The sequence below is a fragment of the Podarcis bocagei genome (assembly GCF_964188305.1).
Source record: "Podarcis bocagei genome assembly, chromosome: 11".
Classification (NCBI taxonomy): Eukaryota; Metazoa; Chordata; class Lepidosauria; order Squamata; family Lacertidae; genus Podarcis; species Podarcis bocagei.
Window position 1 is genome coordinate 46249841 of NC_138136.1, and position 25088 is coordinate 46274928.

Genomic DNA, 25088 nt, shown 5'->3' on the forward strand with positions numbered 1-25088 from the left:
AGGAAATGGGAAAACAAGCACAAGGGGATAGCTTTTGTTTTTGTTTTTTTTAAAAAAATAACTCAAGCTGCGGTAGCAGGAAGTGGATATTAATATTGTTTACATTTTACACAAAGTACAATACCAAAAAAAATATATTTGAAACATACTGACTTGGGGAAGAAGGAAATTTTGTTCAAGGCATCCTTATGGTTTGTTTTTCATGACTTTCAATGATTTCTAAAACTGCAAAAATAACATATTGCCGAACACTTGTTTGTGTGCTGCTATTTTTAAATCTTTGCAATTTCTTCCACAGAAGGAGAGTATGAGTAGAAACTAGCTTTAACACCTTACCCCAGTGGTTTTCAACCAGTGTGCCTTGAATGATGGTCAGGGGTGCCGCGGGCAACACTGGCCTCTGTCCCTCTTTCCTTCCTTCTCTCCTTCCTCTGATGCTCTCTTGCGTCTCTGCCTCCCAAAGGCTTGCACAGCTGTATATTGCAGCAGCTCTGGCTACAAGCTCCCTGGGCGAATGGTGCCTCTGGGGCTGGCCAGGGGGTGCTTCCCAGGTCCCTGTGGGGCAGTGGGGCAGCTCAGAGACCAGGGGCTGCAGCTGCGGCTGCCCAGAGGACTTCCAAGGAGAGGGGAGAGGAGGCTGAAGGAACTCTCCACAAGGGAGGGTGTTTGAAGAAGGGTAAGAGGCTGGTAAGAGGGATGACAGAGGATGAGATGGTTGGACAGTGTTCTCGAAGCTACCAGCATGAGTCTGACCAAACTGCGGGAGGCAGTGGAAGACAGGAGGGCCTGGTGTGCTCTGGTCCATGGGGTCACGAAGAGTCGGACACGACTAAACAACAGCAACAAACAAGAGGCTGCCAGCTCTGCAGTCAAGGGGTGACATAACTGGGCTCCCAAGTGCTGCAGAAAGAATGTAGTTGGTCAAGGGAGCCGTGGACTCAAAAAGGTTGAAAACCTCTGGCTTATACAGTGCAGAGCCAGCTCTGGTTAGCTGCTGCCTCAGTTCTAAACAGGTTTATTTGGGTGTGGACCTGTTGGTTGGGGAAGGGTCTTGGCTCAATGGTAGTGCATCTACTTGCATGAACAAGGTTCAATCCCTGGTATGTCCAGGTAGGGCTGGGAGAGATCCCTGCCGCAAACCTTGGAGAGCTGCTGCCAGGCAGGTTAGACAGTACTGAGCTTGATGGACCAATGCTGATCCTGTCTCTGCAGAACTTTCACACAATTTGGCCAATCCAAAGGATCAGCTGTTTAGATACGTCAAGGCAGTCACACGAGGCTTTCGGCAGCAGAGCTTGCTTGGCGGTCTTCTGCTTCACATAAAACAAATGGGAACTACCCTTCAAGTGAATGTGTCACCTGCATGTTGGGAAAGCACCCAGTTCTTCCTCCTGAAGGAGCCTGGGAAATAAAGTGGATTAAATTAAATTCGAGTTTGCCATTTTGAAATGACTGCATTTCCCAAACAACAATGCACGCTAAGTGGTTGCTATCAGGTTTGCAACTAAATTGAGCCTTTCAGTGGCCTAGCAATATAATCCAAAACGTTTGGTCACACAACCCATGTGTGCTGAAGAATTATAGATATTTAGAGACAAGATGCAGTTCCTTGTTTTGCCCATCAATCTTCTTTCCCCATGTATAATATGGGAACCCTCTCAAAATGTAATGCTTGTGATATGTAGACTTGGAGAGGTTATGAAGAATCATTATTCAAAGAGAAACTAAAGGGACCATTGGCTAAATTTTGCATTTTGTCTGATGCTTGTTTTCCAGATTCTGTAGATTAAATGCATCAAAGCAAAGAGTGTTGGTATATTGAGCTGTGCTGTTGACACCTGTTCTTCTTTTTCTTTTGTGTGTGAAATCTTGTGTTTTTAGGGTAAGATGGTGAAAGGCATGGGAGGCGCCATGGACTTGGTGTCCAGCTCAAGAACTAAAGTGGTCGTCACTATGGAGCACTCTGCAAAGGTAATCTTTTTATAAATATTCTCTTCTTGTGGATTTCTCCTTAGACTGAAAACACACCCTGGGTTCTGTCCAATTCTGTGTGCACAGAGTTCCAGTCACACAATGGGTCTTCTTCTTCTCCTCTTGTGTTTTCCTCCAACTTTCTGGAGCAGGTTTTCAGGGTGCACGGGTTGTGGGGAGGAGGAGAAAGTTTTGCTGCATGAGTGGAAGAGCAGATTTAAAAGCACGTGGCTACTAGCCATGATGGCTCTGCCCTGCCTCTACAGTCAAAAGGGACACGGGTGGTGCTGTGGTCTAAACCACTGAGCCTCTTGGGCTTGCTTATTGGAAGATCGGCGGTTCGAATCCCCATGATGGGTTGAACTCCCGTTGCTCTGTCCCAACTCTGGCCAACCAAACAGTTAGAAAGCACACCAGTGCAAGTAGATAGATAGGTACCACTGTGGCGGGAAGGTAAATGGCATTTCCGTGCACTCTGGCACTCGTCACGGTCCTCTGTGCGCCAGTAGCGGTTTATTCATGCTGGCCACATGACCTGGAAAACTGTCTGTGGACAAACGCCGGCTCCCTTGGCCTGAAAGCAAGATGAGTGCCGCAACCCCATAGCCTTTGACTGGACTTAACCGTCCAGGGGTCCTTTACCTTTACCTTTTACAGTCAAGAGGCAGCAATTGCTTCTGAATAGCAATTGCTGGAAGCCACAGGAGGGGAGAGTGGCCTTGTGCTCTGGTCCCGCTTGCAGGCTCCCCATAGGCATCTGGCTGGCCATTATGAGAACAGGATGCTGGTCTAGATGGGCCACTGGCCTGATCCAACAGGCTCTTCTCGTGTTCTTCTGGCTCCCCGCAAAGAATCATGGGAACTGTAGTTTGTTAAGGGTGCTAGAAACCATAGCTCTTTAAGTGGGAAACTACAGGTCCCAGGATTCTCTTGGAGAGATCACGTGCTTTAAACATTTGTTGAACAAACTAAGACCACACTGAGAGCCAGTGTGGTGTAGTGGTTAAGAGCGGTGGACTCGTAATCTGGTGAACCAGGTTCGCTTCCCCGCTCTTCCACATGCAGCTGCTGGGTGACCTTGGGCCAGTCACACTTCTCTGAAGTCTCTCAGCCCCACTCACCTCACAGAGTGTTTGTTGTGGGGGAGGAAGGGAAAGGAGAATGTTAGCCTCTTTGAGACTCCTTAGGGTAGTGATAAAGCGGGATATCAAATCCAAACACCAGTGTGTGGTGTGGATCTGCCAGATTTCTGCCGTCCTAGTGAACAGCGGCATTAAATGTGGTCCATTGTTTCTGCATGAGGTTGTCCATTGCCTGCTTTCTCTGTGTTTAACACTTTGCCAGGTGTGGGGGCCCTATGACCCTCCAGATGTTGCTGAACTATAACTGACACCACCCCTGGCCATTGACCATGCTTGCTGGGATTAATGGGAGTTGTAGTTCAGCCACATCTGGACAGGTAAAGTTCCCCACACCTTTGCTGTGCTGTTTATATCCTGGAATAGATGTCCTCTTTCTTCATCTCACTAATTCCCTTGTATCTTAAAACAACACCACCACCACACAAGCTTGCCTTCTTGACCACATTTCTGAAACCTTCTAAAGTAATAATAATAATAATAATAATAATAATAATAATAATAATAATAATAATAATAATAATAATAATAATAATACAATTATTTATACCCCGCCCATCTGGCTAGGTTTCCCAATTTTGCTGCTTTTTCACTTGCCACCATAAGCAATCCATATGCTTCTTTCCAGTCTCTGACTTCCTTAGCTACTGTTTGCAGCAGCCATTCCTCCCTTCCCCATCAGTGAGTTCCCTTGCAATGGTGTTTACATGGTGGTGTAATGTCAATCCATGGGGGGTGAAATGTCAGAAATAAAATGGGCACTGGTAGGCTATACGCTCTCTCGTCTACCCCACCCCCAAACCAGTCCCTGGAAAATTACTAAATATTGTCCTGAAGGTGGGTGAGGAGAGAAGGGAGCCATGTTGGGATGGGCTTGAGTTAAAACCACCCCACCCCCCAAAATAGATAGACGTGATTTAGAGTATAGTATGCTTCACAGTTGAGGGGTGTGTTGGTGTTTGTGCAAATGGACCAATGGACCAATGCAAATGGACCGCTGCAGAATGGGACCATGTAATACACATTTTTAGAAATAATAATGCTTTGACCCTTGACCTTCAACCTTTGGGCTAAGCATGAGTCTTCCCTTATTAATTGCTTGTGGGGAGATTTGATAGGACGATGTTACAAAGACTAGGCGTTGGTCAATATCTCTGTACTTCTATTCCCATTTTGGCGGCTTCTTTTCTGTAGATGCGGCTTCAGAAAGGTTTTAACCAGTGACAATAAGATCATATTTAACTGCAGTTAAGCAAGATCATATTTAACTGCAGCATTCTGCAATGCTTGGGGTCACAGCGGCTGCCTGGAAAGCAGTCTTCTTTCCTCAAGCCTGAGCATTTCAATCTCCCCGGGATGCTTAGAAGGAGATATTGCATGACCTTAAAGGTATACCTGATGGGTTGATGAACACTTTTCTATAAAAATAGCACAGATGAATTGTTCCTTTGTCGGGAACAGAACTTGGAAGGTCCTTGAATTAAGCATTGTCATTTCCCCTTAAATACCTGTCAGTTTCACTCGGGGGGGGGGGGCTAGCTGCCTTGAATGCAGAAACAGATGTTAACTGGTAGGACTTGGAGTGAAGCAATTGTTCCTTGACATAAAGTGGGGAGGGGGGAGAATAAATTAAAAACCCATTTTGGTAGGCAGAGTCGACACCACTAAAATTTGTAAAAGGGACAATGCTTGACTACCCAGGAAAGCAGTTTTGTTTTATTTTTTTGCAATTAGGGCAACCTTCAAGGAGTTGGAGAGAGGGCTCGATTTTGCGAAAAAACATTATAGGCAACAGTTTTTTTGTTTTTTTTATGTGCCAAACATAGGAGAACAACAGGGCAAGAGTAGGAAAGATTTTAAGATAATCCCAGATGCCCCTGTCCTTTACAGCTTTGCCTGTCCCTGCATATAAAGGAGGACATACCATTGCAACAGTATATTGGGACAATTTTTAAGATTGTCATCACAAAATATGAGCAGAGAATAGTTGTGTCGTTCTAGGCAATGCTACAAGGAAACTTCAATATTCCTGGGGCACAATTTCCGGGCACAATTCAAAGTGTTGGTGCTGACCTTTAAAGCTCTAAACGGCCTCGGTCCAGTATATCTGAAGGAGCGTTTCCACCCCCACCATTCTACCCGGACACTGAGGTCCAGCACCGAGGGCCTTCTGGCGGTTTCCTCACTGCGAGAAGCCAAGTTACAGGGAACCAGGCAGAGGGCTTTCTCAGTAGTGGCGCCCTCCCTGTGGAACACCCTCCCAAAAACGAAGGGGAAATCTAGGTGCGTCCTATGGGGCGAATGCAGGCTTTCGCTGAAACATGGAGAGCGAGAGGGGTCGGTGCGCACCAACCCCTCTCGCTCTCCAGGCTTCAGGAAGACATCCGCAGCCTAGGCAGCCCTGCGGGAGTTCCCGCAGGGCTGTCTAGGCTGCGTATAGCAGCCTGCTTCCCGGAGCGCCGGGTGCGCTGAAAGCAGAGCGCCGGGCGCGCTGAAAGCAGAGCACCCGGCGCTTCAGGAACACATCCGCAGCCTAGGCAGCCCTGCGGGAGTTCCCTGCAGGGCTCCTCACGCTGCGGATAGCAGCCTGCCGCCCGGCGTGAGGAGTGCCCTGAAGCAGAGCGCCCCTCACGCTGGGCAGACATCCACAGCGTGGGGAGCCCTGCAGGAGTTCCCCGCAGGGCTCCCCACGCTGCGGATAGCAGCCTGCCAAAGCAGAGCGCCCCGCACGCTGGGCAGACATCGGCCAGCCCCACAAGCTCGGAGGACAGCAGGGAGGCGCAGCGCCGCCATCCCGCTGTTCCTCGACCTGGTTTGGTTTCCCCGACCTGGTTTTTTTTTGGGGGGGAAATAAAGGAAATTCCCCCCCCTTTATTCCCCCCCCCAAAAAAAACTCGGTGCGTCCTATGGGACGAAAAATACGGTATGTGGTCTAGCTGTGTTTTTTGTATTGCTGAGGGTTGGACTAGATGACCCTCTGGGTCTCTTCCAACTCTATAATTCTTTGATTCAGTGATCTCCTATGTGGTTCCTATGTCTGTGTTTCATGGTGTCCTGGAAGTGAGCAGGAACACGGAGTGCAGAAGTCATTATCGTATGGCTATTTTTATCTATAAAATTTGCCCCCCGCCCGTCATCCCTAGATCTCAGTTCACAGCATAAAAATACAAGACTAAAACACAAAATGCATACGGAAAATAAGAACAAAACCAAAACAAACCAATAACTCCCACCCGCCCCCCCCTTCCACAAACACATTTGAAAGGATATAGGATGTTAGTTTGCCAAAGGTCTGGTTGAAGAGGAACATTTTCCCCTGGCACTTAAAAGATGTATAATGAAGGCTCCAGGTGAACTTTTAGGCACATGATTCACTTGAGTGTATGCCAGTCCTGTTGTGTATGCCTTGTTGAGTAAGTCATCGTTACCCATGTCACTAAGGACCCCGGAATATTTCAGCAATGAATTCGTGAGTCTTCCACAACAGGTCCAAACACAGTGGAAGCTTCTGAGCTGGAGGTAGCATATATTTGTCTCAGTCTGAAATTACCGACTGCAAGTCCTTTTGAATTTCAAGCAACTGGTTTTCTCTGACAAGCTGATCATTCATTTGTGTGTGTGTGTGTGTGTGTGTTCACTGTAGGGCAATGCCCACAAGATTTTGGAGAAATGCACTCTGCCAATTACGGGAAAACAGTGTGTGAACCGCATCATAACAGAAAAGGTAGGTTATCTTACGTTTGTTGCATTTCTGATCCATCTTTTTTGCTGAGCGGCTTGGGAGGGGCATTTTTATCTTCTCGATAATCTTGTAATGAGGGTTTGAGTTGCCCATGACTAACTCTTGAATTTTAATATCCCGGCTCCTTTTATGAGAAGGGATGTTGCAAACCTATCCCAGGAAGAAGATGCAGATGTCTCTCACACGCTATCAGCTCTTGTAACCGTGCAGCAGTCAAGCCATATTTCCCAAATACTGCAGTTTGCATAGCAATCTTAAGTCCTTACTTCATTTTATTTAAGGCATTTATAACCCCATCCAGCCAAAAGTGCTCCTGAAAATCAGTGCTAAAGTGGAGGGAATTGGTATTTATCAACTCGAAGCACTGGCTTCATTCAGCTAGTAAGGCTCCCTTCCTTTCCTTTTCTTAGACCGAAACAATTTGCATTTCTTTCCGAACCTGCAGGCTGTGTTTGATGTCGACAAGAAAAAGGGACTGACACTGATTGAAATCTGGGAAGGGCTGTCTGTGGATGACATCAAGAAAAGCACTGGTGCTGAGTTCACAGTAAGTCATTGTCTGGCTAACATTGCAGTTGTGTTTCTTGGATCCGAGGGAGCTTGGTAAGGAAGCAAAGATCAGCCCAAATGAAAGTTTATTTACATGGCTTGTCCATGCTGCAGGTGCAAAAGACTGCTGAAGGCGTTTGTTCTGGAGAGGTTTCTGGTGCTTTTGGAGAGGGAAGTATGAAAAAAGGTTCAAACACACACACACACACACCAGGTTCCATTTGTTTGGTAGGATTTTGTTTCTTAGATGATAACAGTAATAATAATAATATAATAATAATTTTTATTCATACCCCGTCCTCCCCAGCCAAGGCCGGGCTCAGGGCAGCTAACAAGCAATAATAAAAACAAGTTGAATGAATACAACTTAAAAACAAGATTAAAATATAACAATTAAAATATTGAAACATTAAAATATTAAAATGCAGCCTCATCACAGGAGGAGAAAGGAAAAAGAAAAAAGAAAGGGGGGGAGGGAATCAAATTGGCTCCAGGCCAAAGGCCAGGAGGAACAACTCTGTCTTACAGGCCCTGCGGAAAGAAATCAGATCCTGCGGGGCCCTGGTCTCACGAGGCAGAGCGTTCCTCCAGGCCGGAGCCAGTGTTGAAAAGGCCCTGGCTCTGGTTGAAGCTAATCTAACTTCCTTAGGGCCCAGGACTACTGGGGTGTTGCTATTTATGGACCTTGAGGCTCTCTGTGGGGCATAACGGGAGAGGCGGTCCCGTAGGTCCCGTAGATCTGAACAGAGAATTGAAAGTGGGTGGAGCAGTGAGTGTAATTTTTACCTTTCTTAGTTTTTTCACACACATATCCCAACTGATTCTTGCATGAGTGGATGGAATTTGAGGACACGTTCCATCCAGCCAAAAACACCCAGGATGCAAAATCAGTTCCAGTGAGGACTGTGGCCTGGGGAAAGTTCAGAGTGGGTACCACATTTAGCTCCTGAGCTACATTTACTTTCCTACTCCTGCTGTACATTGAATGGAGGAGACGCCATCTTCTGTTTTGCTTCAGGCTTGCGCTGTGTGTATCTGTATTCACGCATAGATTGAAAGTGGAATGAAGGTAATATCTTGCTTTAACCTGGGAGCGTTCGGTTCCCAACCAGCAATTTGCTCACTTCAGGGACTGCTTCAAAGAGAGAAGCCTCAGGGAAGTCTTGGAAACTTAGCTTACTGCTAGAACCCTGTGAAACTTAATTTATATGTCTTGTTTGAAGCAGGGCCTGTACATTTTGCACCAAAATGGCTCCCCTCAAAAGAAGAGAAACCACGCAGCAGCACTGTGGCTTCTTTGGAAGGCTGTGACTGAACTTTCTGATTTTCACAGCTTTATTAGAAAGAGCATCCCCTAGGCAGCATGCACAGCAGCCTCATAACAAGGGAGGAGTGATTTACAGCCTCCTGTCTTTTTTATGAAGCTGGTATTATAAGCAGTCCGCTCGGGATTTTGTTGGGCCCCAAAGACAAAACTTTGACTTTCCCTGTGCCCTTAAATCAGATCTGCTACAGCTTGGCTTCAAGACAGATTGTCCCACCAGGACGATTTTCATTTGTACGTGTCAAATTTATCATCTGAATCACAACGCCACCATGGGGGAAAAAATCAACCAGAATGGAAAGCTGTACCTGGATAAATCGGATATATTTTGTTTGTTTTTAAAGCAAGCAAGTCCACAGACAGCAAGATTCAACTGCTTTATCTTCCTGTGAAAGCTTGGTTCTCTGTCAGGGGACACAAAAAATCATTAAGGCTGCAGGCCTATACTCACTTCGTGGGAGCAGTCCCCATTAACCTCAGTGGGGCTTACTCCCGAGTAGGTGTATAGGACTGCACTGCAAGGCCAAATACACTGGCTTCCAGAACATAGATGGAGAAGTTTGGTGTGTGCAGTAGAATGCTTAGTTCCTCCAGCTGTTCTCTTTCTCATGTAATCATCACATTCTTCTTTGCAATTGCTAGCATCGATCATCTGTCATTAGCGCACCTGTGGCTCATAGATCAGCCATAGTAGGAGACAGAAAAGATGATTATTTCAGAGTTGGAAATGGCATTTGACATGGCCACATCGATGGGGCAAAATGGCAAATGGAAACTGAATCTGTAAAAAAAAGAAAAGTCTTTCTCACCCCTGGTACAAATCAAAACGGGCAGGATGGAACCTAGGAAGATTCCTTATACCGAGTCAGAAAAATGGTCCAACTAGCACACGGGTGGCACTGTGGTCTAAACCACTGAGCCTCTTGGACTTGCCGATCAGAAGGTCGGCGGTTCAAATCTTCGCGACGGAGTGAGTTCCTATTTCTCTGTCTCAGCTCCTGCCAACCTAGCAGTTTGAAAGCACACCAGTGCAAGTAGATAAATAGGTACCGCTGCAGCGGGAAGATAAACGGCGTTTCCATGTGCTCTGGCTTCCCTCACAGTGTTCCTTTGTGCCAGAAGTGGTTTAGTCATGCTGGCCACATGACTCGGAAAGCTGTCTGTGGACAAATGCTGGCTCCCTCGGCCTGAAAGCGAGATGAGTGCTGCACCTCATAGTCACCTATGAGTGGACTTAACCTTTACCTTTTTTACACTGGCTGGCAACAGCTTTCCTGGATTTCAGGTGTAGAGGTCTCCCTCAGCTTGGAGACACCGGGGCTTGAACCTGTGATCTTCTGTGTGTATGTTTTCTGTAGACATAGGATGTCATGTTGTCCAATTCTGAGCTCACTGTGAGACTGTGAGCATGGATTTCTCCTGTAAATCATTACATGAGTATTCTGGTAGACATAAGTGATGTATGGTATTAATCAGGAGACAGGGAACCATCTCAGTCCAGATCTTGATAGCCTTCAGCTTCCATCAGCTTCACCCAACATGGTCTCTCCTTGGTTTCTGCATAGGACCTGGGAAGTTGTCCAGCAACATCTGGAAATAACATATTCACCATTCCTGCCCTTAATACTCTGAGATCTCATTGGGAACAGGGATCATGGCGCTGTCAAATTCAGCATCTATATAAATGGATAATTGCCAAGAAAATCCAGCATGGTCACATTTTGATTTCGAAAGAAGAAACTTCCAAAAAGGAGGGGAATGATTAAAAAGGAAGCTGAAAAGCAAAATGGAGAGGGTCATGTCTCTCCAAAATACATTCTAGATGCTCAGCTAGAAGGTATACTGCATATGGTACCAAGGCTGCATTATTTGTCCGTTGATTTTTCTTTTCTTTCATCACTAGGTTTCGCCAAAGCTCTCGCCAATGAAGCAGATTTCGACTTGAAAAGTAGACTGGGCTTAACATCCACGCTTCCAGCGAAGGGGAATCAAATGTCTGTTTTGCAATTATGCATTTTAAAGAGGTCTTTGTAAAGTAGTTTCTTTGGTAGTTAGCGTTCAGGCTGACTATGTAACTAGAACTATGTAAATGTTTATTCGCAAGCAACAGTGCAGTTTCCAAAAATAAATCCTAGCTGGTACCTAGATATTTATAATTGCCACACTGCAGGTTTGACTGCAAATAAATGCTGACAAGAGACAATCGCCTGTTTTGGATGATCCTATCTTGGTTTATGAAGCGGAGAAACACATGAGCCTTTTCTTGGAGCATGCGCAAGCCACAAATCACCCAGAAAGTCTTTAGTTAGCCAAAGTTTCCTTTGTGTGAGTGTGAGCAAGCCAGGATCTTCAGCCACAGCATGGCTTGAGACCTTGAGTTGTTCCAAAGCTGGTAGCCATAGTTTCCTGGTTTGGATGAAACAGGTGACTGTGGTTCAATAGAAGCTCCATTCTTTGCTGCGCAAATGGGCTGCAGGTGTGGGCAACAGGCTCATGCATATCTCTGCTTAAGCCGAGATAGGATCAAACACATCCAATCCCTTGTAGATGTGAACGTTAATACTGTAACTCTGTATGGAGGCAGAGGTCACTTCCACGCACAGAACATGCTAATTTGCAAGTGCCTGTACGGTAGGCTGCAACTGCGCACACACAAAGAGAGAGGTACAGGACAAGTTGTTGGTTTTCAAACATGTAAATAATCAGATGTTTGGATATTCAGGAGTTCTACTTACAGAAGTTTGCATAGCTAAAAACCTGGGCAGGGGGAGCTGTTTATATTCTGTAATTGAAAGTCCATGTTTTGTTAAACCGCCATGTTTCTGGTCTTCAGGGCTGCAAAGACAGGCTTGAAAGTCTGTGGGCTCTTCCTGCTGAAACCTCAGAAACCAAGGAGAGACATTTGCTTTTGAGATTTCCAGCAGTAAGGGAATTGGGCTTTGTGCTCTGCGTTAACTAACTCCTTCCCCTTCTTCATAAATAGCACTTAGGACACTTTTGTGTTGAATTTTCAGAGTAGCAGTAAATGAAATGCTAGCAGAATGAGGTATGCAAAATAAACAGAGGGATGCAAATTTAATTTGCATAAATTATGCAGGCCACAGAATGCAGCTGTACTTTATACAAAATTTGGGTTACCTCGGCATAGGATTTTCATTATTTAAGTTCTATAGACAGCCCTAGGTTGCATAGGAAACATACAGTGAGTTGATAAGCTTTCAGATAATGGAAGTTTGTTGAAATGGAAGCCATTGTCCTGCTCTCATGGTTATTTTTTTTAAAAAACTGACTTCTTAATAAATGCATACAGAGTTGCATGTTTACAGTTAGTGTCTGGATTCTGCCTTCCCCTTGATATCAACAAATCATTCGCACAAATATCTAGCAACACAGTGGGAGCAAGGTAGGGCCTTTTTACGGCAGTTGCTGTGCCATTTATCTGTTTGTATAGTAACTATGCCACCCGAAAGTGGACCTTTCCCTCCATACTTTAAAATGGTAGCAGGTCACATTTCTCTCTTTTTGCCCTTAGCAGTTCCAAAGATGGTGGAAATGTACGAATTGGATTGTAAAGATTTTATCTAATACTTGATTAATAAAGATTCCTAAAAGAAAAAGAAATTACTGGATGAAAGCTACATATTAGAACTGGGGCAACTGAGAACCAATGTTGTATAGCAGGCATAGGCAAACTGGGCCATCCAGATGTTTGGGACTACAACTGTTCGACAGTGGAATTTGCTGCCAAGGAGTGTGGTGGAGTCTCCTTCTTTGGAGGTCTTTAAGCAGAGGCTTGACAACCATATGTCAGGAGTGCTCTGATGGTGTTTCCTGCTTGGCAGGGGGTTGGACTCGATGGCCCTTGTGGTCTCTTCCAACTCTATGATTCTATGATTCTATGATTCCCATGATCCCTAGCTAACAGGACCAGTGGCCAGGGATGATGGGAGTTGGAGTTCCAAAATGTCTGGAGGGCCGAGTTTGCCTATGCCTGTGGTTTTCAACGTGGAAGACTTAGTTTCAAGTCCCTGTTTAGTGATTAAGCTCTGGGTGGCCTTGGACAAGACATTCTCAGCTTAAGGGTGGCTGTGGGCTAAGGTGCCATTCTTGGAGGAACATTGATGGAGCTCTGATGTGCTGGTGTTTGGCTCCTTCTCTGAAGACATTGGTTGTGTTCTCTCTCTCTCTCTCTCTCTCTCTCTCTCTCTCTCTCTCTCTCACACACACACACACACACACACACACACACGTTTCCTCAGTTAGGCTCAATCACCACCCCATCTCATCTTGCTCAAACTTTGGCAGTGGTGGGGAATCACAAAAGTGCTATGGGTGGTGTCCTTTATTAATGGTCCCCTCCTTTTTTCTCATAAAGGTTACATCAAGCACAATGGTGTCCTAACTCCCTAAGTTTCCTGCGTGAGTTCAGACTTCCATGCCTTGATCCATGTCGACCTCCTTCCTTCCCAAATATCCTGTGCTTTTTTTTTTCTTTAAAAAAAATATGTTTGGGGGTACTCTCATTTTGATTCAAGAAAATCACCGGGAAAGGAAATGAAGCTGCCATTGGAGGTGGTAACAACGAAAATGACAAATCACCGTGCTAGATTCCGACTCCTACTTCACACATTAAACACTCGCTTCCGTCTGAGACTTGGGAAACACAGCGACAGGAAATGAGGCCGCCATCGGGGGTAGCAAAGGAACGGATGATTCACCCTGCTAGAGAAGAAACTGAAATTTTAATTTTTTTTAGTTTTTTCTCCCGTTACATTAACAAAATGTTTAGGGGTATGCATAGCCCCAGAAAAAATCTCTAGTCTGGCAATCTCTAATCACCATTGCCAGAAGCCACCACTTCTTCCAGAATCAACATCCTAGGGCCCTGCAATCCTACAGAGGTTAGGTATTTGCCCCCAAAGAATAATATTGAAAGCCTAACTACAGTCATACCTTGGGTTACAGATGCTTCAGGTTGTGCGTTTTCGGGTTGCGCACCGTGCCAAACCCGGAAGTACTGGAACGCATTACTTCCGGGTTTTGGTGCTCACACATGTGCAGAAGCACTAATCACGCTTTGCACATGTGCAGAAGCTCTGAATCGCGACCCGCGCATGCGCAGACGCGGTGCTGCGTGTTGTGAACGTGCCTCCCACACAGATCATGTTCGCAACCCGAGCGTCCACTGTACTGTACTATTCCTCAGGAGCCTAAGGATGGATATTGTTTTATTCATTCATTCAATTTTTATACTGCCCTTTATAATAATAATAAAAAAAATCCCAGGGTGATGTACAATGTTAAAAACACATAACAGAGCACCAATAATAATACTGACATGCTTTCACCAATGCTGGATGACCCAAGATCATATTAGCATGTGCCCCTGCAGTGCCATCATTTTGTGCGACTATCAGGGAAAATGAATCAACTACTTCTTGACAGCTGATACCTCCTTTATGGATGATGGTATGCATGTATGGCAGTGCTTCCCCCGTGCCCCCAAAAGCACTTGCAAATTTCTTCTTAAAGTATACAGTGATGATAGTGGTCATGACAGGCTTTGGGAGGGTTGTAGCTCAGTGATAGGGCATCTCTTTTTCATTCCCCAGCATCTCCAGTTGGAGCTGGGAAATCTGAAATCCTGGAGTGCTGTGGGCAGGACTGGACTAAGTGGACTTTTGAGGCAACTGCCTGTGTTCCTGTGGAACCCCCCCCCCCCAAGAACTAGAATTTTTCATTTGTCCTTCACAGCATGGGAATTTCTAAATACTTAAAGGAGATGCAGGCCCATCATGACACACATTAGCAGGTCCTAGTACAGTGGTACCTCGGGTTAAGTACTTAATTGGTTCTGGAGGTCCGTACTTAACCTGAAACTGTTCTTAACCTGAAGCACCACTTTAGCTAATGGGGCCTCCTGCTGCCGCCGCGCCGCTGGAGCACGATTTCTGTTCTCATCCTGAAGCAAAGTTCTTAACCCAAGGTACTATTTCTGGGTTAGCGGAGTCTGTAACCTGAAGCGTATGTAACCTGAGGTACCACTGTATACAGATGTCCCTGGGCAGCTTAAGTTGGTAGGTGCCAGGCTTTGGGGACTCTGCTTCCTCCCTCACTTTGGCTGTAGATAAGCAGGACAAAGTGAACAGAGTTCCTTACAATTTAAAGGGTTTTTAATTATCACAACAAAAGAACAAAACATCCATACTTGGAATGAAGGAAATTAAGGATCCCACCCACTTCCCCCCTGGTCACTTCCATCTTGCAACCTGATCTTGCAACCACCCTGCTTTATGTGTCGCCACCTTATCTGCTCCATGTGACCTTGGACTGATAGGCTGAATACTTTCCAGCGAGAGAGAGAGAGTCTGTTATATATCATTTATACCCTGCCCATCCAGCTGGGTTTCCCCAGCCACTCTGGGCAGTTTCTAACAAAAGATTAAAAATACATTAATACATCAGTCATTAAAAACTTCCTTAAAAAGGGCTGTCTTCAGATGTCTTTTAAGCGTCGGATAGTTGTTTATTTCTTTGACATCTGATGGGAGGGCTCTCTTCCTGTTCTTCACTTTGCTGTTCACCCCTCAGTTCTTCCTAACTTCGATCTTCTGAACTATGTCCCTCTGCAAACCGCTGTTCCAAATCTATACTGCTCTACTGCTCCTGGGCAGCTTCAGGATCAGGGGGAGGCTCCCACCATTTTCAATCACCTCAGACAGTAGGTGACTGAACTCCCACCAACCCTGCGCTTTCCAATGTACCCAACTGCCCTAGAAGCTAATAGTTTATTTAGAATCACATTTAAATGGAAGGAAAGAGGCAGGAGAACCAGGGACCAGTGGGCGCATCTGGGATGTTGAAAAGGTGTTGTGGGTGCCAGTCACAAAATGGCTGCTGTGGGAGTGTGGCGTGGCACAAAATGGCTGCTGGCTGTGTGTGCAGGAGAAGCAAACAGGAACTGAGTCTTTCCTGCATTGTGGATCATTGAGAAAATATTTACTGAGACCTTTCTCTGTGGCCAAAGGTACCGTCAGGCTACAGGCACATACTGTGGGTGCCATGTTGGTGACCCTAAAGTCAATTACTTTCTGAAAGAAAAAGGTTACATTCAAAGAACTGAAGGCATCCTGCTTGGTCCATGGTGCTTTCCTGCCAGTGTCCCACTGCAGAACCTCACACAAGACACTCGACCAATTCTTGAGGATTTGTGGATACTCTCCTGGAATAGAATATGGTGCAGGATGAGGTGGTTATGTGTGCAGAAATGCCTTCTGATTGCCTTGCACAAAGGGCTCATTTGGACCCAAGTTGCTGAGTGTAAAAAGAACTGGTGACACACCACAAAGATCTTTGGGAACAAGAAATTTCACGAGGCATAAAAATTTAGCATTTTCAGTTCCACAGCTCCCTGGTAGAGGTTTTTTGTGCAGGGTTACCAACACTACAAAGCCATTCCAGCTACAAGCCGACGCCTAATAGAAAATTGCTGAGAGAAATATGGCTGTTCTCTAAATACATAGAGAAAAGCTATACACCAGATATACCTCTTTCCAGAGGAAAGAGGTACCAAGTAGACTCTTGGCAACAATAAAGACAAATGCCTTGTTGCTATCAGTATTAATAGATCTGTACTGGGTGTGTGTGGATAGGGAGAACTGAAATGACTGAGAGCAATTTTATGCCTGGGTATCAGTGTGAAGATAAGTCTGCTGCCCCGTTATTCAATTTGTTGGTTAAGAACAGTGAGAACTGTGAAGAACTCATTTTATGGGCACCATTTCTCCTGTTCTAGCAAACAATTGATGGCTGCCATTATCACCTAAAAAAAGCACATTTTGCATTATTCTCCTGTGATTATGCGACTTGGACTGAGTGATTTAGAAAGCCTTTTAAAAAAATAAAAGGGCACAGAATGCTCGAGGTGAGATGGGCAGAAAGTGCATTTCATTGCTTTGAACTTAATGTAACTTATCTAAGAGCAGTCCAAGGTTGATGCTATTGTCTTCAAAGATACTATTTAACCTCTTCATAAGCCCAGGATACCCAGCGTCAGTGCTTCTTTAATTTTAACTGTCTTTATACTCCAGCCCGACAATTTGGCAACTGTCAAAATTCTTCCTGATCAACGCAGTTATCAAAGGACAGCAGCCTGTGAGGATCCAGTGAGATGCAATGCAATCCTATGCAATGCAATCCTATGCATTTCCATGCAGTAAGTTCAATGGCACTCACTTTCAGTTGAGGGTGCATTATCAGTCACTGGACATCTGTGCTTGGCAATGTTACATCAGTTGAATTTCTACTGCTGGAAATGCAGGTACAAGGTGGCTGTTTCCATCTCTAAACAGCTCTAACCTATCCGTCAGCTCATATTTTCCATGTTTTGGTTAAGGATTGTAGGGTCACAGCCACACTATGCATTTAAAGTAATACTACAACACTTTAAACAGTCGTGACTTTCCCCCAAAGAATCCTGGGATCTGTAGTTCGTGAAGAGTGCTGAGAGTTGTAAGGAGACTCCTATCCCCTTCAAAGAGCTACAGTTCCCATAGTGGTTTAATAACACCTCTTCCCAGGAAAGTGGGAATTGTAGCTTCAAGTGGCACAGGGGGTCTCCTAACAACTCTAAGCACCCTTCACAAACTACAGTCCCCAGGATTCTTTGGGGGGAAACCATGACTGTTAAAATGGTATCATAATGCTTAGAGGGCGGTATTCAACCAACTCATCGCAATAGCACATTGATTACCACTAGGACAGTGTTTCCCAGACTCGGGTCTCCAGCTGTTGTTGGACTACAACTCCCATCATCCCTGGCCACTGGTCTTGCTGGCTTGGGACGATGGGATTTGTAGTCCCAACAACAGCTGGAGTCCCAAGTTTGGAAAGCACAGCACTAGGGCCACAGGGCCTCCCCAAATCTGGTATGGAAGGTTGGGGGAACCCGTAGAACATATATAGGGGGAGAAGTCCAATTGCAGAATGGAAGCCTTAGTGCTACTTTGAATACAACCCACAGTGTGAATGTGGTCTAGGAAAAATGCAGGATTGCCTCCAGGGATTCGCTGCCATGGTTCCTCCCTGTACTCTTCCAGGTGCCCCATGATGTTGCTGAAGAACCCCTTCCTTTTCCTGTGTTATATATTATTCTAGTACAGGGGTCTGCAACCTTTAAGAGAAAAAGAGCCACTTGGACCCGTTTCCAAAGAAAAAAAACCTGGGAGCCGCAAAACCATTGTGACATTTAAAGCATGCGCGCCGCTGCCTTCCGATCTGACAGCGGGCGGGAAGGTGACGTCGGGACGGTGCGTGACTAACGCACGCACCGCCCCCATGCGATGTCACAGCCAGTACAGCGCCCGCCACAGTGGGAAGTGTCGGGGCGCACAATGCGCCTCCTCCCCTCGCTAGTATCCGCCCCGGAGCCGCAGCAAAGGTGTAAAAGAGCCACTCTGGAGCCGCGGGTTGCAGACCCCTGTTCTAGTAGGTTCTGCGGCTAGTCCTCTTCTCCCTTTGCCCTCTGTTTACTCAAGCAGGTGAAATTTGTGGTAGAATGTGTTGAGGCTTGTAATCCGGGGAGATGAATTCAGACCGCAATAAAAATGAAAGGGCTACCATGAGGGAGAATCTTTGTCAAGCAATAATGCTAAAGGAACCTTTGTTTTGCTGCGCTATTGATCATCATGTCAACGTGTAATCCATGCTTTGTGAGAACCGAGGCAATCATGAAACACTTTGTATTTTGTTATCGTCCTGCTTCACATTTCACAACGCAGATGATTTCACAACACAGCTTCATTTTTCTCTAAATCTCCATAAGGATGTGGAGTGACATTTGTTGTTGGGGTTTTTTTTTGGGGGGGGGGGTTATAGAGAAGAACAAGTGAGATGAGTTCTTTCTTTAAAAAAACAAACAAAAACTGCTAGCAGAGTTTGACATTTCAAATAAGGAGGGAAATGAAGATTTCTAACACCTTCTGCTTGGAAAACAGAGCAGTAAAAAATATAGAAACAGAACTACAGTGAGGTGAGGGTTAATATTAGGAGGCGGAGCCACCTGCTTCCTAGTGGAATGTAGGCGGAATCCCCTTTGTGCTTGAAAGTGGCTATTTGAGTTAGTAGGAGGTATCTAATGGACTTGTTCCATTAGTGCAAGGATTTACGCTTGAGCAATGGTACTTTCCTTGTGCGCCTCCATGCGCTCCCCAAATTGGCTCTGGAGAGTTGTGTGAACCCCTCTAACAAATGTCAGGGGAAGGTGTACATGCTTGCAGTAATGGAACAAGTTACTAAGCACTGTATTGTCTACCACCCCCTGAAAATGAAAGGCTTGGTAGTGTTAATATCAAAAATAAGCAGTCGGCTGTCTTCATAGTTAAACTGGTATCTTTGGTGGAAGCTATGTAGAGAACGGCTCTAAAATGTTATAAGGAGAAATTGTGGTGGTTGTTATAGAAATTGGAGCCTCTCCCTCTGGAGCAGGGCTGTGAAACCTGTGCTTCTTGCTAGACTCACAACAGCCTCTACCCAACAGTGATCAGAGGTGACACACCACCTTCCCACCCCAGTGTAGAAATAGGGAGCCAGGAGAACCCACATTTAATCCGACTTGTGCAATGAAGCAGGATCTCAGGAAAAAAACTTAATCAGACCATTGTCCACCTAGGCCAGTGTTGTCCACACCAGGAAAAGGCCAACATGGTGCCCTCTGCCTGTTAGATCACAGCTCTCATCTTCCCTGAGCGTTGGCCGTATTTGGTAGGCACTGATGGGGATCCCGTACCTTGTGCATACATACATATTCTAATTGCAGCTGAAGAGAGTCTGAGCAAACTGTAAGTTAGTCCTAATCCAAGTCAGTGGGTGGAGGTTGCTTGCCTGCCATTGCAAGCATAGACGAGGGAGGTAGTGCTGAGCATCTTCGGCTGGTAGGCTGCAGTTGCCTTGATGGCAAGCGAATTAAGAGCATATTCTTTTGGCCGATCTAGCTCAGTACTGTATACAAGGAGAGGCATCGGAAACACTGGCAAGAAAGCAGAATTTTGCAAGGAAAAAGGCAATTCTGCCCTCAAAATTCTGCTTTCTTGCCAGTGTTTCCGATGCCTGCAGGTAACAGCCGCGCCTCTCTAGCAAGTAAAAACAGAAAACAGTTTCCTTTTACCGCCTGCCTTGTTTTAGCATTCAGCACCATTTGTAGCTTGCTTTGGCTGCGCCCAGTTTGAGTAGCTCTCAAGCAGTTCAAAACGCAGCCTCATCTGCATAATTACCAGGAGCCTGATGATGCAAGTTCGGATTCTCAAACGCATGCTGCTCAGCAAGCTGTGAACACACAGACATGAATGCTGGTTGATTTTCATTGGGAAAAGTGAGCCAGCAAGGTGAGGAATGATAAAACACAAAGAGGCATGTTTCCTGTAGCTTACCTCAACTGCTAATCACATTGTTAGGTATTATTCTGTCGCAAAAGCATCCAGAGGATTCCATTGGACTCAGCACTGTGCCCAAACTATAGTTTAATATTTGTGAGCAGGAACATCTACTGCAACACTATTTGTGTGTGTGTGTTTCTGAGTTTGGTGTGGGGGCGGAAGTAGGCTGTGTGCAAGATTCTTGTAGCTTTCTATGTTGAGGCAATAGCCTGGGCGACGGGCCATTAAGGGAAACAAAGGAAAGGGGCTCTGTGGGAGATGGCAAATGGGTGGTTAGTTAGAAGGACGAAGCCAGAGTTTGGAGCTGAGTTTCAGTGATGTGACCTCGATGGAAAGAGCCTGGAATTGAACCTGGAACCTTCTCCCAGCAAAATACATTCCCTACCAGCTGTGACCCTTCCCTAAATAAGAACGCTGCATTCCCAGAGTATGCATGCATGTACTATTAGCAAGTTGTAGGATTGCCCGTGTCTCTCCTGAACAAATATGCAATTTAATTTCTAACCCAGTAATGCGAACGAGTAATTTTGAATCATTCAATTCACTTGCCATTATCTTGCAGCGGCCAATAGTGACCTTAACAAACTTCGACGAAAAGGCAGCAGGCTGAAATACTATCCATCATCCAGCAGTTTCTCAGCAGAGCTAAGCTTTGATTACCACAAGCATTTGATATCAAATGCAAATTTTGTTACCTTACTTGGCAGCTCTCCACCTATACTAGGCAGGGTTTCTAGCAGACTTTGAAATACAGCACCATTCTGCTGTGTGTGGTTGGGGTTTTTTTTTTTTTTGTAGTTGTAGGCTGAGCCAAAGACCCTTTTAAGGTATGCCCATGCCCTTGCTGTGCTTGGTGGAACTTGACATTTTCTTGTAGTCTGCATGCCCCAGGGCTACGTTGTAATTGGCTCTGAAACACCTCTCAGTTTCCAAAGAGATTTGTCGTATAGCAACGTGTACATACTAGTGCCCTCCAGATGTTGTTGACCATGCTGGCTGGAGCTTCTGGAAGTTGCATTTCTAAAATACCTGGACGACGCCATTGGTGGGGGAGATTGCTATATTGCATATGACAGGGGTGGGGAAAATCTGCCACTCTCAATATGTTGTTGCACCACAACTCTCAGCAGCTCCAGCCAGCATGGCTAACAGTCAGGGATGAAGGGACTTGTAGTCCCAACAACATCTGAAGGGCCACTAGAAGCTGTTCTTTGAGAAGCAAGTCTGATGTTCTTCAGGACTTTGGATCTAAATCCTAAGACTTCATTCCTGTTTGGGGTAACTAGTGTCTGTTTTGGTTCATTAACACGCCCTCTGTGGGGAATTGTTTCCTTAATAATATCATTCAGAGTAATTTTCCAAAAGGCTCTTGAGTACAAATAAAATGTCACCCTGTGCTCCTTTGTCTATTATGTTGCTATTACTATTTTTTAATGGATTAATCATAATGGGTTTTTTCTTTCTTTCCAGAAGTGATTATTAAATTGCAATTTTGAATTCATTTGCATCATACAAAGAGCCCAGACCGTTGAACTCTATTACCCGAATGAGAAAATGCCAGGAAAAGGGCTTGTAGTATTATTTAAACACCCTCACAGTTGATGGGAGTTGTTATGTTGGATAAATTTAAAAGGGGGTTCATAGATTGGAGGTAACCCTCCCTGAAACACAAAAGAAAAGAATGCAGGCTTCAAGTGAAAATATAGGCCTTTGCTGAAACATAAATGCACATAGTGACAGCCTCAAAAATAAAGAGGAGGCTGCAAAGAACCACATCCAAAGCAATGTTTTTTATACACTTCCAGATTACACACATGATTTCTACCCACCCATAAAAGGATCACAGCAACCTTAATAGCTGCAACCCAATGGCATCATCCTGAACCAATCAAAATCATTGATCAGCCCTCGTCATAATATCATGTGATTACACATAAGCATTTTTCAGTGCCTTTCCTCATGAAGACTTTGACTAATTTTCCTATTCATTAAATGTCTCCCAATATCCTCTTTCATCTGTGTACAAAACAATTCAACATTAATCACGATTGTGTCCTGGAACGTACATTCACTATGTACAGTACCTAAACGCAGCTGGTTTGTACTACAAAAAAGGCAGGCAGAGGGGCCTGTTTAGTTTAGCTAGGCCATAGGCTTAAAAGAAAAAAAAAATCATCAAAATGATACAGTTTAAAAAATTATTATTTCCCCCCAACAGTTATTTTCACCACTCAGTTAGTACTTGAATATACCTCAAAGCGCTACTCCCTGTTAGGTTATAGCAGTGTTTCCCAACCTTTTTTGGGATGAAAAAAATCTCGAGGCACACCACCATTACAGCCCCGTGACGTCAGCGCGCAGCGTCACGCCGGGAGGGACGCACGAAAGTGTAAGTTTCAATTTTTTCCCTCCCCCTTGCCGGGGAACCTCCAAGCTTTGGGGGTGGGGGGGAGGAGGCAGCAAAGCGAGGCAGGAAGGAGAGCGCGGCTTGGCTGGGTGAGCTTTGGCAGGGGCAGGGAATGAGAGCCGTGAGGCGGGCGCTGCGGACGGAGGCGCTGCCCGCCGAGCTCGCAGGCAGCCAGGCAGGCAGACGGCGAGAGCCCCGCACTGGGCGGCCTCTCCTCGCCGCCGCCGCCCCGCCTCTCGCCGCCCGACTCGCCCGCCTTCCTCCAGGCAACATCTCGCGGCACACCAGGCAACATCTCGCGGCACACTAGTGTGCCGCGGAACAGTGGTTGGGAAACACTGGGTTATAGTGCTGTGGATCAAAATGGCACCCCACATGAAATTCCATTCTTTTCCCTAAAATGTTAGGATTACTTACCCCATCTTGTGACACGATGTTGTTTTGCAATGTCGGCTAACGACATTATTTGCTTGTTTGCTTATTTATATATTTCTGCATTCACATTATATTCAGTACGTATTATATTCTCAGGATGGCTAACAGAATATCAGTAGAAATACAATAAACACAATAAGATCAACAGAGAAATACCAACGAGCATGTTTGGGGGACAGGCCATAGCTCAACAGCAGGACACATGCTTTGCATGCAGAAGGTCCCATCAGAAACTGAGACTACCCAACTGACTAATAGTCTTTTCTTAGAAGGTGGGATTCCAGCAGTTTTATGAGCCTCCAGGTCCCCAGGATTCATGAAAGCCATAATCTATCTCAAGTAGGATGGCTCTATAAATAAATGAAGATTGCATAGACAATGAAATACACTTTGTTAGCCTTTTTATTAGGGATCTATATATATTCCTCATCTATTAATGAAACAGGATGGAGCAAGAGGAAGGCTGGATTAACCAAATCCATCATCAAACCAAATATAATTATAATGAATTAGATGCCCCTCTTCTGTCAAAGTCCCAGCATCTTAATCTTAAAGCAGGCAGGCAGATCTGCAGAGCAGTGATATGCACATGTGTCAGATTCATCTGTCACTCACTGTCACGGGAATTGGGGTTGCTTGTGTGTTCCAAACTGCTTAGGGGCGGTTGTGTCTTTCCCTGACTGAGCAGCTTGGGCGCTGCTGCTCAGTCGCTCGAAGAATCCGTGAGTGGGCGTCTCCTAAATTTCCTCCAGCATAAGAATTCCTTAACGGACAACCTTCGCCTCGCCTCTCTGCGCTGAAGCCTTCTGCGCAGAGTGGGCCTGCCTAGTGGTGCCTAGTGCCTCCACCCTCCTCACTGACTTCACTGGAAGAGTCTCGGAGCCTCACCTCCGAGATGCTCTCTGCCTCTCCCTTCTTCCTGGTGTCACCTGGACTTCCTTCCCCAGATGATGTTCTCTCTCTACCCTTACTCGTTCCCTCTCCTGCAGAATCTGGAAGCCTCGCCTCCCCCCTCTGCTCTGATGTCAGTTCCCTGACACTCACTTATTTTAAAAACCTTCCCTTCCCACCCCCACCCCACCCTGACTGCATGGAGAACTCAGGGTTACTTGGTTACTTCTCTCAGCCAGGAACTCAAGCCTGTCAGGAAAGGCTGGTGGTTTTCTAATGGGTAAGAGGACATATACGAATTATATTTAATCCTCTACAGACCCACATGTGTGGGTTAACTAACAAAGGGGGGGTGGCTGGTGCCTGTTTTAAAACTATGGGACTAGCACATAAAGATCCCCAGTAGCAGAGTTTAAATCCCATCGTTAGGGAGATTAATGAAGCATAGGAATAGATTATCAAACCTCCATGATGTTCCATCTGCTTGAGGCAACTGGCCCCCTCTCTACCCTTATGCAATGAAACAGACTACACTTCGAAGTAAGTTTAAAATTGTTTTACTTACTTAATCCAAGGTCACAGTCATGGATTATCCTTTGTGCAGCAATATGAATATGTAGGTAAATATGTAGGTAAATGCTGCTGTTTAGGGAAGCTTTTAATGTTTGATGTATTACAGTATTTTAATATTTTTTTGGAAGCCACCCAGAGTGGCTGGGGAAGCCCAGCCAGATGGGCGGGGTATAAATAATAAATTATTATTATTATTATTATTATTATTATTATTATTATTATTATTATTAGGTATAAAAATACAAATGCAGCCTCAGATACATGTTTGAGGCAGGGACCTAAATTGAGGCATGTCTGCCTCAATTATATGCAGAGAGAAAGGGGGGGGGATAGAAAAGGAAACGAGCCTTACTTCCTCTCAGGAGAAAAGGGGGCATAGCATCGCTGAGACTACTCTAGAAATTTAGAACTCTGTGGGCCTTAACTCCTTCCCTTACTAACTAGCATTGTTAGGTTTGAATGCAGATCTCCCACCATTTCTACAACAGATGCTAAAATAACACTCAGACTTGGCATTCCTCAGGTATCCCCATGAGATCTGCTCTGGTCATTAGCTCATCCAAATGGCGCCCCTCTGGCTGTCCTTAGAAACTGCAGTTCTCAGGCAGGATCTGTTGTGGTCCTG

At 45.4% G+C, this 25088-nt stretch overlaps 1 protein-coding gene across 1 annotated transcript in view; it reads left to right on the forward strand.

Moving 5' to 3' along the window:
• OXCT1 (3-oxoacid CoA-transferase 1) overlaps positions 1 to 12050 on the forward strand; it is a 59434-nt gene extending 47384 nt beyond the window's left edge. The window contains exons 14-17 of the mRNA XM_081213115.1: positions 1882 to 1971; positions 6754 to 6834; positions 7298 to 7399; positions 10629 to 12050. Of these exons, the coding sequence (XP_081069241.1) occupies positions 1882 to 1971; positions 6754 to 6834; positions 7298 to 7399; positions 10629 to 10670 (315 nt within the window). The 3' untranslated portion in view covers positions 10671 to 12050. The remainder of the gene's footprint in view (positions 1 to 1881; positions 1972 to 6753; positions 6835 to 7297; positions 7400 to 10628) is intronic.
• Positions 12051 to 25088: the final 13038 nt, after the last annotated feature.